The 15,820-nt window shown below is 31.2% G+C and overlaps 2 protein-coding genes across 3 annotated transcripts; both read right to left on the minus strand.

Moving 5' to 3' along the window:
- Nucleotides 1-131: 131 nt before the first annotated feature.
- Nucleotides 132-4,441, minus strand: LOC133671678 (uncharacterized). Of its 2 annotated transcripts, XM_062092501.1 has the most exons (7): nt 3,818-4,440; nt 3,468-3,602; nt 2,756-3,117; nt 1,165-1,909; nt 973-1,069; nt 838-892; nt 132-518 (listed from the first exon to the last, which is right to left on the minus strand). In XM_062092501.1, the coding sequence occupies exons 1-7, from the start codon at nt 4,278-4,280 to the stop codon at nt 456-458; spliced, it is 1,920 nt and encodes a 639-aa protein (XP_061948485.1). In that variant the 5' UTR covers nt 4,281-4,440; the 3' UTR covers nt 132-455. The 2 variants fall into 2 exon arrangements, with proteins under 2 accessions (XP_061948485.1, XP_061948486.1); XM_062092502.1 differs by lacking the exon at nt 838-892 and having other exon boundaries at nt 3,818-4,441.
- Nucleotides 4,442-8,845: 4,404 nt separating this feature from the next.
- On the minus strand, nt 8,846-10,892 carry LOC133671206 (cyclin-B1-2-like). Its single transcript, XM_062091880.1, has 4 exons — nt 10,709-10,892; nt 10,423-10,523; nt 9,686-9,783; nt 8,846-9,139 (listed from the first exon to the last, which is right to left on the minus strand). The coding sequence occupies exons 1-4, from the start codon at nt 10,829-10,831 to the stop codon at nt 9,039-9,041; spliced, it is 423 nt and encodes a 140-aa protein (XP_061947864.1). The 5' UTR covers nt 10,832-10,892; the 3' UTR covers nt 8,846-9,038.
- Between the last annotated feature and the right edge of the window lie 4,928 nt (nt 10,893-15,820).

Genomic DNA, 15,820 nt, shown 5'->3' on the forward strand with positions numbered 1-15,820 from the left:
GTAATGTACATGGAGTCAAGTTGTACCAGCTGCTTGTATCACATGAAAAGGGCACGAAGAAAAATAGAAAGAAATAAAAACAGATGAATGGTTTTCTTTTCAAGTCAGAAATTCAAAAACAATTCAAGGTGTAAGCTTCTGGCAACAAAATTGTCATCTGCTGAAAAATATTTGTTTGACATCCCAAAAGGGATGCATCTCTGTCACAAGTTCACAACATAGATGAGTACGCACGGCTAAATCTGCCCGGAGAGGCAAGAATTGCACTCTACACAGTCAGGAAATAAGAAACAAAAATGTCAAAAACTCAGCATCATTCCGCAATTGAGACCAAGAGAAAGAAAAGAAACCAATTGATTAGCAGTTTTACTAGCATTATTGCTCCAGTTGCGTTGTCTGGGAAGGTGGATATCGGCAAAAATTTTGAGGAACCTGGATGATATATCTGCATGCATCTATATCCACAAGTGTTCTCTTTGATAATCTCTTACTATGACAGGCACACTCGTAGGTGGAACCTGAAAGCACCAAATAATACAAGTCAATAGTAGCTTCTATTAACAGATGAAAAAAACAATTTGAACATTAAATAAATAAAGTTAGGATTGAAATAGCAGGTGCTTCCTCTCATTTCCTCTCATTCCCATCAGTCTCAGGTCCAAGGACACCAGATAGATCACCTAGCTTGAAAGTTGGGAGGTTTCAAGCAGACGTGTATTGATGTGGAAATGCACATGTATCAAATTTCAATTGGAATAATGCTCTAAATACAGACAAGTGGAACCACCATTAACTTTCATAATAGCATAAAAATTAGCTCGAAATCAGACAACCTACCATGCCATAATCAGTGATTATCATTGAAATGTAATCTGAAGGTGTTGCATCATAACTGTCCGGCATATAAGATCCAAGGTCAGGTTCAGAAAACCAAAATATTTCATAAGACCAATTAGTATCAAAAGAACTTACATCAAATTCAGAAGCTGGAGATTTTCACTATCAGTCGATCCATCAAGGAGATTGATATCCTCTCTTCCACGAACTTTTGAAATCACATCTGGATCACCTGCAAGAAACAGACAGGTATTGGAGATATTAAGCATGCAGTTAAAAGTCAGTCATTGATTGAATGAAGCACCTCCTATAGCCAGAAATGCATACCCAGCTCATTAGAACATAATGAGTCAAGCTGTACCCTTTCATGAAATTTATATGCTTCACAACAAACTAATACTGGTACATGGAATGCATGAGCAACCATAGCAACACAAGCAGTCCCAACTCTTGAGTAAACTGTTCCATTGGACAGGACTGACGATGCACCCAGAAAAACTCGAGTGACTTCATGCATGATATAAGAAATGGCATTTACATGAGTGTAGGTACAGTTGATTCCCTTTCCAACCAACCTATGAAGCAAAAGTTGCCCTTCAAGCTTTGGACGAGAATCCACTACCACAACACGGAACTGTTTGCCAAGTTCATGAGCATGCAGTAGTACCATTTCAACTGCAGAAGGCGATCCATATGTAAGTAGAACATCACCATCACTGATCTTTGTAACAGCATGCTTGACTATCACCTTGTCTGCAAGTATGATCTTCTCATTTATGAATCTATCGATGTCTGAATGAAGAGTTGCTTTTACTTCAGCTTCGGACAAAGTCAAAGGTAACTTGGCGATTCGATTCTTTAGAAACCTGATTGCATTCCCCATGCTGATTGAAAGGGGGCGGCACTCGATAAGAAAAGAAAGGTAACTACCTATTTTTGCTGTTAAGTCTCGAGCAAGAGTTTTTTCAGAGGGTGTTGAGTAGTCTTTAATGGCCTCTTGGAATGCTTGAAGCATTGCAATGCAGCGAGCATTGCCACCACATATGTCTCCTGACAAATACTGTAATCCAACCTGCCAACAAGAAGAAAAGCTCAACAATTGGACAGCAAAACCAGAATACCTGATCCCTTATATAATGAACTTCAGCAAAAGTCCAAATAACCGATGCAGGAAAGCTTTAATTTGGGCTTAAGAGTTACTCTACCATCAATATAGGTGGATAGTGATTGGGAGGTTTAGGGATTCATAATAAGGGAGATTAGGTTTTGAAACTAGGTGCTTAAATGGTAGAAAAGGAGAAGGAAAGGTGATCTGAGTCTGCTGGCAATACATTTTAAGAGAAAGGGAAAACTTTGATGTAATCCCACCAGTAAGAACTTCGCAAAATTGAAAAAAAATTATTCTCAAAATAACTATGTTTAGAAGCTGGTACAATGTTGGAAAGTATAGAGTCAAAAGAAATCCCAATCTAGGAAGGAAAACTAGATGCCACAAGGAAAAGTAAAGAGTACTCTTAAATCATTAAGAACAAACCCTCCTAATTAATCATTCTAATATCAAACAAAACAAAAACCACTAATAACCTTAATTTCCAACAAGCATATTACTGCAAAATTGCAGAAATACCCCTGCTAAAGGTTCAACAATAACTGTCATATACTCTCATGACCATCTAGCTGAAAGTTGCGTTCATTGATTAACTTCTACATAGAATCACAATGTGGACTAGATCATGGTTAGCAGATACCATACAAAAGAACAAAACACCAAAACAGAAACAACACTGTGTAGACTTGAACTGTATCTAAAACTATATTCCAGTTCACATAGTTACCTAGGATTATTTAATTCATTCAATGTATGATAACCAGAAGATATGTCCACCAAAGGTGCAAGCTAACAACTTCAAAAGAATACCTTGTAGACAGCTGGGTGCATTGGGTCAAGCTCAAAGAATTTGGACTCAAGTTCAGTAAGCTGAGTTCGACGATCATATTGAGGCAAATGCCTGAACAACTCAACTCTATTCCTAGCTTCTGTTTGCTTTACCACAGCACGCCTCTTAGCCTTTTCCACCCGACTCTTGTCATCATATTGCATACGTGGTTGAGGGACTTCCTTCTTTCTATCCTTTTCGGGTGGCCTATCACCTCCCTTCTTCTCCGAACCTGCAACTGTAGCACTATCATTCTTCTGTGAAGGTGGCGGCTTCACAGATTTAGCTGACTTTGCAGAAGCTGCAGCCCCAGATGCAGCAGCAGGTGTCTTGCCACCTTCAGCTAATAACACATGATAGAAACCATAATTAATGATAGGATTGTTATGACAAAGCCTTAAACCAGCTTTACTTGACAAAAGAAAACTGATGGCCATAATCAAATTAAACATCAAAGGCATAGTTGCTTTTATTCCATGGGTAATTTGATTGCATAAAAACCAACCAAACAAGGGACAAGTGACTCCATGTGCTCATAACCAAAACAAAAATTAATGTAATTAAGACATCTGAGCACACACAATAGCAATTAAACATAACTAATTACAGGCACCATCACTTAAACAAACTTTAGCATTGAAAAAAAGGGAAAAACTTTGATGTTTTAAAAGAAAACGAAACAGCTGTGTTCACCTTTGGCAGCGGCTTTCGCAGCTCGTTGAGCTTCTTGAAGTGCACGCCTCTCTGCTTTTGTAGTCTTCTCTTTCAATGACTTCGAACGTGAAGATTGATCATTTTGCATTTCCACCGCCACCCCACCACCCTTCTCTGCAATCACGTATATTTTTTACACTCCTTTCCATGCAGACTTAAATCACCATGAATTTTTTAAAAAAAAATTCCCTAAAATGAATCCATGAATTACTTCAACTATACAAAATAACACATTACCAAACATTCTAAAATGATTTATTAAGTTAAACAATCAGCTCAGAATAGATAATAATTGAATATGATAATTAAATTAAATTAAAAAGGAATACCAGAAACACCAATAGGCAAATTGTTAACAACGGAGACCGTAGTCAATCCACTCGCGGGAACACTACTCGCCGCTGATTTAACCGCCGCAATATCAAACCCTAACCCTCCCGGCAAGCTACTCGAAGCAGCAGCGACACCCCTCCGCATCATCGCCGACGCCACATCATCGGATAAAGAGGAGGAGGCGGTGGGAGAAGCAGGAGGGGGGAAGAATTCAGCGGAGTCACGGCGGAGAGGAGAGAGAGTGGCGGAGGAATGGCGAGGAGGAGGGATCATGACAGGAGAGAGAGAGTTTCCGGCCGAAGGAGGGGAGTTGTCGACGATAGAAGGAGGAGAAGTGGGGAAGGAGGAGATTGGGTGGTCGGGTGGACCCCGTAGATAACGGTCTGGTGGGTCAGTAAAAAACCCGACTTTACGGACCTTCGGGTCGCTTACGGTTCTTGGGGCTCGCCGAGGGTCCATAATGTTGGAGAGGGCGAGGAAGGGAGGGAGGGGGGGAAACTAGGGATTCATAATTAAAATGGGGAGCTCGGATTTTGTTGTTGGAGAGAGAGGAGATCAATTTGGGGATTTTTATTACAGTGATACAGTTGCGACGCCGAAAGCAGTTCACTCTAAACGCTGTCGTTTCTCTGCATTTCTTATTCTTCTTGCTGTCAAAACGACCATCGATTTGACTGTTGATATTAACAGTTAACCGTATTAATATATTATTTTAATTGTTTAATAACATAGTGATTAATTGCATCAGCAAGTAATTCTTTCCCATTCTGCAGAAACTTGCAGAAATGGTGTCCTATCCTAGAGCTCCAATCTCATGAAAATTTTATGGCAGACCCTCCAGTTTTCTTTTCTTCTCTTTTTCATACCTGTCAATTGATGGGACAATTAAACTTGCCCTCGCAACTTTATTAGTTTTAATTCAATTATGCAATCTATCTTTTTATATCTTTCATCATTAATTCTTAAATATTTTTTTATATAGAAAAAACATTTTATTCCCTTCAACAAGAACACATCCTTTTCTCAGCGAACTCTTTCATTTATACAAAAGCACATAATAACCAGCTATTAAAAATTATTGGATGATGTTATCAACTTATACAAATACCATTTAGCAGGTGGTTCAATAATAAAAATTTAAAATTAAAAAGTTTATTTTTTTCATGTTTGCTAATATAATAGTCACTATAGGCTTACATGGTCATTAACTTCATGGTCCATGAGATTAGTTAAAATATACATAAATTGGTATAAACACTCATGTTAATAAAAAAAAATACAAATAAAAATAAAGCAAACTAAAATGATAAAATTGAAGTCAAATAGGATTGTCAAACAAAATCCTAATTCATAATTTAATTACTGAATATTTCTCTTCAAATATTCTATCTCTATAAGGTATTCATAATTCCTTAAAATAAACCTAAACAAAATAGGAAACTTGAAAAAAATAAAGGAATAATAATAAAATCTCTAAACAAGTTAGAAAAAATAAAAATATTAAGCATATTATTTAATATACAAAACTAAATAAGAAAAATAATTTTCCTCCTCCATCAAAAGTCAGTTTACATATCTTTTTTTTAACAATAAATAAAACCTTTATCTGATCAATAAATTATGGAGCACATTTTAATTCTATTATTTTTGTCATATGTTTTGAGCTTCTTCTTCTTTTTGCATAGTTGTTTATGTTCAACCTATGGATCCAATTTGTCTTACAAAATCATTCGTATCATATGAGTTTCAATTTGTCTTAAAAGTGTTATGTTATATATAAAGGTAAATTCGTCTATTTTATTTTATTTTAAATTTTAAGTTGACCTATGATATAAAGTGCAATTTTCGAAGGAATTGAAGTAAAGTAAAAATAAATAAATAAATAAGAGGGGTTTTTTTGTAACTATCCTTTTTTATTAAATAATAAAGAATATTCTCTTGAATCACTCCAATGTAAATCAAAACTAAATTTTTTTTCAATGATCTTAATAATACATCTTTTACGTTGAAATTAAAAAAATAATTATTTTTTTTAGTAACAGCTTGATCTTTGATGCAAATCTTTTTAATCACACCCCCAACCCCTAAAAGTTTTTTCTTAATACATTTTATAAATAATATGAATTTTCAAAGATATGGGTCTCACCATGATTTATGACGATTTCATTTGAACCCATGTATATATATATATATTCAAACTAATTCGAATAAGTTTGATAATTACTGGATAGTTTATTATTTGGGTTCGGTTAAAATAAATATAAAAGGACAAAGTCGAGTATTGAGTGAATGGATATTGCTCAACATGATTGGAAGTATGAATTGAGCTTTATTTGTGTACTACATTTGTATTTATGTCTATAAAGTTGAAGAAAACTACTTTATTATTAACAAAAATCTATATGAGCTTAGGTTTGCATTGCCGAGGTTTTTATATTTTATTGTGGATTTGTATAGTAAAATGATAATTTTTCTTTATAGTGAAAACTATATTCCTATTATTAACCATATTAAATCTATGCTTGGATAATTGGTATTCAAAACCCGATCGACTCGGGTTTGGGTATCTAAAATCCATATCCTTGGATGATGAGTTGAGTATAAATATTAGTTTTGAGTTTTTATATATATATAACCAAAACCCAACTCATGGATATCAACCATCATTTCTCATTGGTATATATTTTCAAGAAAATGAAATAAATGGAAAAGTCTACTGATTATAATATTAAAATTAAAATTATTAAAATATAATTATGTTACGGAAATACTATAGATTAAGACAAAGTTCAATATGGATTTGCACATGTTTTTCTTCTCTCTTTTTTTTGTCATTAAATATTTTTTATTGTAGTCATTGAGTTGTTTTTGTTTTTATTTTCATGATTTGACATTGCATTGATTAAGAATTGATCTTGATAATTTATTTTGATTGGCTTGCTATAAGGTTGTCATGGAATAAAAAACATGTCTCAACATTAAGTTAGTGCTCTATTTACAAAATATAATTCAATTTAATTGCTTAAAATAAAATTCAATTTAATTGCTTAAAATAAATTGAGACTTCGATGATCAAGTTTAAAACTAAAACAAAAAATGAGGCCTTTTTCTTATTTTTTACTATTCATGAGACACAAATTTTAAAATTTTGGTCATCAAAGTTATTTTTGTTTTTCAATTTTAATATTTTTTTTGAGGTTTTGACATTTCAGCCCTCCACTTTTTTTGTTTTGCGTTTCAATCCTTAATTTTTTATGAGGAGAGAGATAATTGCTGGAAAATGATAGAAGAGAGAGAAAGTTGTTGGTTGTTCACATTATAGCAACCAAAAATATTGATCTTGATGTTAATGGGTTCTGTTTGATAAAAGCAATTTATTTAAATGTTTTTGACCCTATATCTTGCCCCAAAAAAAAAACTAAATCAAGGATGGATAAAAGTTTTTTATTTGAGATTATTTTTGGTTTTTTAACAGATCAAAGATTATCTCGAGGTTAAATATGATTTTATTGAAGTTTATAGGGCTTTTCTTATGTATTTTAAGATAAAAGGGGTTATAAAATAGATCTTTTTGGTCCAAGAAGGTGAGACCTACTTTTCAGCCACATCTTCAAAGGCTGGAATATAACCAGTGAATGATGAATTATCTGTCACTATAGATGATACGTCATTTACTTTCTTTTTTAAAGAAAAATGAGCGGATAACGTATTATCCACTCATTTTAAGAAAAATAAAATAAAATGGCCAAGGATACCAATCTAGCCTTTTTTTAATGAGCCAGGCGCGCCATGCACCTAACTTATTTTTTGGCCTTGGTGTTTTTTTCCTTTAATTTTAATTAAGATTCATTAAAACAATTTAATTAAAAAAATATATTTGGGATATTTTTCTATTAAATAGTACTTAATTTTTACTTTGTTTTTTTTATAAAATTATAGGATTTTTTTTAAGATTAGCAAACGTTTATACATGTTTTGATGATTTTGTTTCCTTAAATTTTATTTGGTGACTTTTGTATGCGTTTATTTTCTTTATTTTATAATTAAATATAAAAATATATTAAAAAACAAAGTTATTAAATTTAACTAGGTTGACTCATGTTGTTGGTTTGACTGCTTAACTCGGGTCAATTCAAAAGTTATCACTTCAATATTTAAAAAAGAAAAGTTAAGATAATGTTGTCTTAATATTTTGTTTTAAAGTTAGACTAGGTTTTAACTAGGATGACCGAATCATGTTCAGACCTGCTAAATCAATAAAGTTATATTATATCAACTCCTGTCCTGTTTAATTTGAAATTTATGTCAGTCAAGGAGCCAAGACGAGGGTCTCCAAGTTGACTCGCTGAGCCATACTATATATAATAACATTGTCATGCTTAGTAACTGTATTATTTTTATATTTTTCAATATATTCATGTCAATATTATCCTAATATGTTTTTTAGTAGAACTTGCTTTTATGATTATGTTAAAATGTTGTCTTAAAAACAAATATTCTAGTAAATATATATATATATATATATATATATATATATATAATAGAACACATTAATAAATTAAAAGGGTTTTAATTAGAAAAATACATTGTTTATACTTATTTTATTTAAAATAGTCTATTTTATTTTATATTTGTTCTAGTTGCCTTTGATTTTTATTAAATAAAGAATATATATATATATATATATATATATATATATATATATATATAAAGTTATGTTCTCTTGCAAAGAAAAAAAAATATTAATAAGAAAATGAAGAATTATAATACTAAATTATTTTTGTTTCAATAAAATTTAAATTATTAAACTTCTAAAAAAACTCCTAAAAACCTCCGTAATATCAATCACATGCTAATATAATAGCACACGGAGCAGGTATGAAAGCAAGGTAAGCTTCTGCTGTCGATATGATATAACAGGAGGCGAATTCTTCGAAGGATTCAAAATGGAATGCAAAGTGTTGATTTTGAAGTTTGATATTACTTGCACCAGTACTATGGTTTTCCTCGGCAAAAACACAATATCATACCAACATCGATACTGATAATAGATAAATTAAAAGGATCCAATCATGAGGCCAATATCAAAAAATAACCGAGTTGGATGTTCACAAGTTTTAACACAGCCAAATTCATCAAAGTAGAAATTACCCCTACGTTTTAACCACATCGTTTTGAGTACAAATAATCAGAGGCATTGCTGAAATGCTCATCAGATCACATGAAGCTTTTGCAGGCTGGCCCTTTAGACAATCCAAGACGAACTTCCATCCCACTGTGCATGTCCACTGGACGGAAAGTTTCAGACTCACGAGGATCTGCAAGTGTCAACACAGAGGACTCATCAACAGAAGTCACAGCAAAAACCTATGTGAGTTGCCATTTCCTCTGAAAACATATGCCAAATTTAACCAGGTACTTTACCAGGATCAAATCAGGGAGAATTTACAGAAACAAGTTTGGCCCATGTTTGGAATATTTTTATCAATTATAATTTAGCTATCACACAAACTAGACTGCAAAATACCCGTACCCTATTCAAATAGCTATTCCGAACCCCAAAGTGAGTACACGATCTGTAATTAATTTACTAGAACCATAGTTATCGAAAAACAAATGAATAGTGATATGAAAGATTCATTAGCATTCATTGAAAGTTTTACCAACTGTAGAACCTTAAAATTCTATGAAAGACGGTCAACCTACCTTTGGTCATTATGAAGAAGGATAATTTATTGAAATGAAAGTTAAGTGTGAATTCAAGAAAATATAACCAGCTCTATAAAGAACAGGCAGGTTCAAAGGAATAATCCAATACTATCATACTGAAAATAACATTTTTCTGGTTAGCAAATAGTAGTTACCATTCAGATAATCCTCGAAACCAAAATCCTCCAAACTTCCTGTCAAAGCCTCTAGTCCTAGCATTGAAGATGGAATTGGTCCTTGTGGCCTCTGGAATCTGCAAAGTTCACAGATAAATATAGATAATGCTAAATTAGAGCATAATCTGACAATTGTAAAACTAAGAAAGATCTCACAAGTTATCATTGTCTATTTGAAAAAAGTAGAACCGCTATTTTGCTTCCATAAACATTAAGGCTCCCATGAAAAGCACCACCAGTAATCCCTTTCACAATTACTACAACAAGCTAAAAAGACAGAATCACACACTAGCGAATCCACAACCACCTACAACAACAACAACAACACCACCAAAGAAGCTCAAGAAATCCAATAATTCTCATATACACCCGCATAACTCAACCACATTCACCCTAACACAACTAAAAACCTAAAGCAATGTTAATCAAGATCCGCACTGTTTCAAGTTTTATGGCCTTCCATTCATAATCTAAAGTCCAAAGCTCCTCTAAACAACGCATTTGAGCAAAATTTCCCCAATCTGCAACTAAAATACGATCTTAGTGCACTTTTCTGATTAAAAAGAAAAGCTAAGGATACAATTATTTAAACCAAAATTCACAACGAAACAAAAGCCCTTCTTTTTACCATATATAGTATATTAAAAAAACCAATAAGCAGTCATCAACAACAGGTTATTTTTTCAACACAAAGTAAATCAGCCAAAAACACATACCTAGAAAGCATCTGCCTTTCGATGCCCATCTGAACGGGAAAGGCTGCCCCATAAACGTTCGCAAGTGTTATTCTCTTCATATGCTCTTGATTTCTCTCCACCTAAAAAAACCCAAAATTATCACCTTGTTAAGCAAAGAAACCAACTTTAATTTCAACAATCTATTTCAGACAAAACCCTTAGACCCCATTATCATACTTATGAAAGATGATAAACAAAAGGGTATAAAACTAATTTTGTTTCAATTTCAAGGCATAAAAAACAAGAAACGAGAAGAAATCATTACAGAGAGCAAGGCAGATTCAAGAGGGTGAGATCCAATGATGTCGCCTCTCTTGGTATCGAGGCCGAACCGAAGAGCATCATGGATGTCTCCAATTTGATGCTCGATCATCTTTGGTGCTTCCATTCTTTCTCGTTTTCTTCGATTTGTGAGCAAGCTACAGAAGGAGAAAGTTTGGAGGCATTTTATTATAGAGTGTGCAAAAAGAAAAGGAAAAAGAAAAAGAAAATTTGTTGTCACGAAACGACGACGTAGACTCTATCATCTTAGGATTCTTTGGGTTCGACTGCCTTGTTAAGTAAGTCATGAATATAAATTGATAAAAAGAAAAAAATGTTATAGGAAAGGCTATCCATGCATTCCAATATCCTGCTTGGAAACGCAAGTACTTTTTTAAAAAATTAAATTTTTATGTTAAAAATTAATTTTTTTTTATATATTTTGGATTGTTTTAATACGTTAATTTTAAAAATAATTTAAAAAAATAAAAAAAATCATTTTAATATATTTTAACACAAAAAATACTTTAAAAAACAATCACAACCACACTTCTAGACTTTAAATTATATTCAATACGACAAACTTCAATTTGTTTGAATACAAAATTAACATATGTGAGAAACATAAAGTCTAATGGTTTATATAATCATTTTAAAAAAAACAAAGAAAAGAAAATATGTGAGAAATATAAAGTCTAATGGTTTAAATAATCTCATTTATTTTCAAGAGAATAAAAAATATATAAAATTTCAAAGTATTTAAAGAAATAAAGCAAAGGGAGAGAAGTGTGCACCGAGAGAAGAATAAAAAAGTATGAATAAATTTTATTTCAATGTCTCATTGATTCAAAGAGGCATATCTTTTAATAAAAAGTAAAAAACTTTTTAAAATATGATGTCACAAGTCAATTAATTATTAACACTAAACTATTTTCAATATATAATAGAAATAAAATAGCCGCGCTAATTTTTTACCAATATAAAAAATAATCATGTTATAGCAACGTTTTAAAAAATAAAAAAATCTAAGAATTTAATAAATTAAAAAGGTCGCACTTGTGTTGTATGAGTAGTAACCCGGAAAGTAAAAAAAATAAAACACCATAAAACAAGCTTCTCACACTTACACTCACATAATTAATTTAATTAAAAAATAAAATTCATTTTAAAAAAGCCTAATTCAACAAAGGCTAAAAATAAAAATCCAAGTTAACCATTATTACTTTTAAAATAAAAACAAAACCCCATAAAAAGCAAATAAAAAATCTAGCAAAATGTTAGTAGATGAAACTAAAAAAAAATGAGGTTTAAAAAAAATCAAGTAAACCCGTGTGAACTTTGTAAACTCGGGTTAATCTCTCAAACTCATAACCCATTAAATTATAGACCTAAATTCAACTAAGAAGTTCAACACCCACTCGATTAAATGATGGAGGATAAAATCAATAAATTTAATTTAATTAAAAAAATTACTTTTTTAAAAAAGTTAGATATAAAAAAGACCAAAAATAAAACTGAGGCAACATATGTTATTTTAAAAAGACAGATAAATTTCATAAAAAGAATGCTAAAGGATAAAATTAGAAAAAAAACATAAAAAAAAAGCAAGCATAAGTGAACTTGTAAACCCGAGTTAAACTTTTAAATTTGCAAATCGTTAAATTTTTTACTTGAGCTCAACACTTGAAAACTTAAATGTTGAAAGATGAAATCAATTGACTTAATTTACTTTAAAAACAAAATTCCTTTTAGAAAAGTTAAATCTAACAAAGACAAAGAAAACCCCGAAGCAATCTGTGTTATTTTTAAAATGATTGAAAAAACCCATAAAAATAAATTAAAAAAACAACAAAATGTTATAGGATAAAACAAAAGAAATAGCTTAAAAAAGAGAAAAAAAAAACCAAAGAAGTCAGGCGAACTTCATAAATTTGGGTTAATCTTTTAAACTCGCAAGCCGTAAAATTTTAGACTCAGGCTCATCAATAAAGTTAAACACCTTACTAATTAAATGTTGTACGATGAAACAATAAAAAGAAAATCAATCTAAAACAATCTTGTAAGGTAAAAAAATAGCAATAATCACAAAAAAAAATTATATTTGATAGGAAAAAAACTCAAGGATTAAATTATATAAAAAAATAATTCAAAATCATCTTAAATAAAAAAGATAGTAATCAAAAGAACGATAACTAAATTTAAAAGAAAAAAAATCTATGAATAATAAAATTGAAAAATATTTAATTTAATAAATTATTCTAAATAAAAAAATATATTCAAGATAATGAGACCAAATCTTAGGGATAATAACACGAGGGGATGAATTGATAGGGGCGCCAAGACACTTTGATCGCTGCTCTGAAAGTTAGGTTTTGACCACCAAACGATATTGCATAGACTGTCTAAAGACGGTAATTGCTATTAATTAGTTTTAATTTTTTATTTATTAATTTATTAAATTACCTTATTGCTTTTAATAATATTTAATACCTATTAAATAACCAAATATAAAAGATAAAAAAACTTCTAAGTCATAGGAATTTTTTTAATTTTCAAGGGTAATGAAGTGTTTGAAATCATTGAAGATATATGTAAAGTATATCGTCGAGCATATTGCCCATGAATTTCATGCAATCCGTTACTATGTTTTTATGTTTAAATAGAAATCCTCTGGATGAGTTTAAGATTACTTGTTGACGTCCTTTTTTCTATGATAAAAAAATAGTTTTTTGTTTTATTCAAACAACTCCATCATTTCCAATTTTTCTTCTTATCTGAGCAAACTCATTTTTCATCCGCGGCTAATCCTTCCAAGATGCCAGCAAACTCATTTTTCAAAGTTGCATTTACTGTGCTGTTCAATGAACTGATGAAGAGGTAAAGAGAGAGAATTGGTCAAAATGAAAGCTTGATGGGAATTTGGAAAAGAAACAAGAGGATTAGGTGTCAGCAAACTAATTAGTGTACGCGTATGATTAATTTATGGTTTAGTGTATTGATAGAAGTAGTAAACATGAGCTTCAACTCTCATTAATTTCCTCTAAAAATATCAGCAAAAGAAATAAGCACAGAAAGTTGGTGAAATTAGCAATGAAAAACTGGAAAGCTGGCAGAGACATACGATCTTAAACAAACTTGAACTGTATAACTCGCAAATTAGTTCATATCGTTCTGGGTAAATGAAACCAGAGATAGACCATCTTCTTTCAAGAGTTTGAAGTCTTGTATAAAGAACGTTGCATGGCTCCCACTATTTTATAGCCATTAACATCTTGATGGAAGCCAAAGCCAAACACCATATCAGGACAATTAGTTCATGTTGGAGAATTAATCATAGCATAGGGGAGGAATCAATATTGTCTTGTTGCCGGATTCCGTTAAACAACTCGTGTGTTGCCACCATAAGACAGATCACTAAGACCAGCTAAACCATTACTATAACCCATAATATTTGCTATTTAACCCATGCGGCTGTATGATTTGAAAGGCATGTCTTCATCATTGAGGTTTGACCATGGAGCTTGAGGAGGAGAGAAAGCTTCAGTCTTGACGAGTGATGGTGGCGAGTGGTAATTAATGCTGCTAGGCCTTGAGATTAGAAACAGCCAGTTTTTTGATACGCACTTGAATAGAAGCAGATTTTTTACTCGTGATCTTGATAGAATCTCTATGAAGAGAATCTCAATTTTTTCCTCTTGAAGAAAGATAAATCAGAGCTTAGAGGAATGAAAGCAAAAACTATCATTAGGGTTTAAGGGTTTGCAAATTCATCGTTTAATCACTACCCTTATCTAATCTTATTTCAAATCCTAATCGAAGTTGATTACAAGAACTGGGAGCTCGTACATGGGCTGCCCTGAAAAGAACTCACAGGCTAGGGCCAGTATAGGACAGCTTTGCCATGATGGCCCACGACAATACCATGTCGCCACTACTTTGGTCAAATCTCTGGGTTTATTGTCTTTAAAAGAGTGAGAGCTAATGATGTTATAGGAGACACTAGCTAGGTAGCCATGTTAAATCTTTTATAATATATAAAAACATATAGAAGTGATGATAACTATAATAATTTAATATAAAAAGTTAAAATAAAAAAAATCAATTTTTTTTTAAAAAAAATTGAGAAAAAACCCCTATTGTACGGTAGCATGTTTAATGTTTTTTCTTTAAAGATATTTTGGTTTTTTTAACTATTTTGAAAATACTAAAAAGAAAATTAAGTTCGAGTAATAATTTTTTTATTATAAAAGTAAATTAGTAAATATGAAGAGATCTATTTACCTATTTAATTTGGAAATACAACTTGTAACCTTACAAAAGATCATTTTACCTCTAAATTTACATTTTTTTTTATAGAAAAAACATAATTACATTGTAGCAATCCATAGTATAATGAATCTATTTTCAAAGTGAATCATTCAATATCTTTAGTTTTTTTTTTAATATTTTTATTATTTTGAAATAGTATAAATTCATTTTAAATTTATTTTAAAATCAAATTTATTTTTATTTTATATATCTTTCTTTGCTCATTTAACCAAATACTTTTTCTTTATCAATTATTTTTATTTATAACAGTAATAAATATTGCAAACTAGTGGTTGAGACTATAAATACTTGGAAGTGTAACAACGATTACTTTTCAAAGTGTTTTTCATTTCAAAACATATCAAAATAATATTTTTTTATTTTTTAAAAATTATTTTTTATATTAGTATATCATAATGATATAAAAATATGAAAAAATTATTAATTTAAAAGATAAAAAATTAAAATTTTTTAAAACACTTCAACGAAATTCCAAACATACCCGAAAAGTGGGTTAAGGTTAATGGAATGCAAATTGGGTGGAAACGATGGTGAATAAAAAGAGGGAGAAACCTTTGTAATTACAATTGAAAAATGTTTTGTAGTAAAATCACCTCTGCTCTTCTTCAGGAAACTTCTGCTCAACTTATTAACAACGTTTTAGATAGTTTAAAACCAGAATAAGTTAAGAATAACTGAAGACATCGATCTGTAAGAGAGAGAACTTTCACAATTTATCCTAAGTTTGAGGTGATCATCGCACAAATCTCTCAACGAGGACATAGTTTTGGTCGGAGCTAGCATGCCT

Source organism: Populus nigra, chromosome 13 (assembly GCF_951802175.1).
Source record: "Populus nigra chromosome 13, ddPopNigr1.1, whole genome shotgun sequence".
In the NCBI taxonomy this organism is placed as follows: Eukaryota; Viridiplantae; Streptophyta; class Magnoliopsida; order Malpighiales; family Salicaceae; genus Populus; species Populus nigra.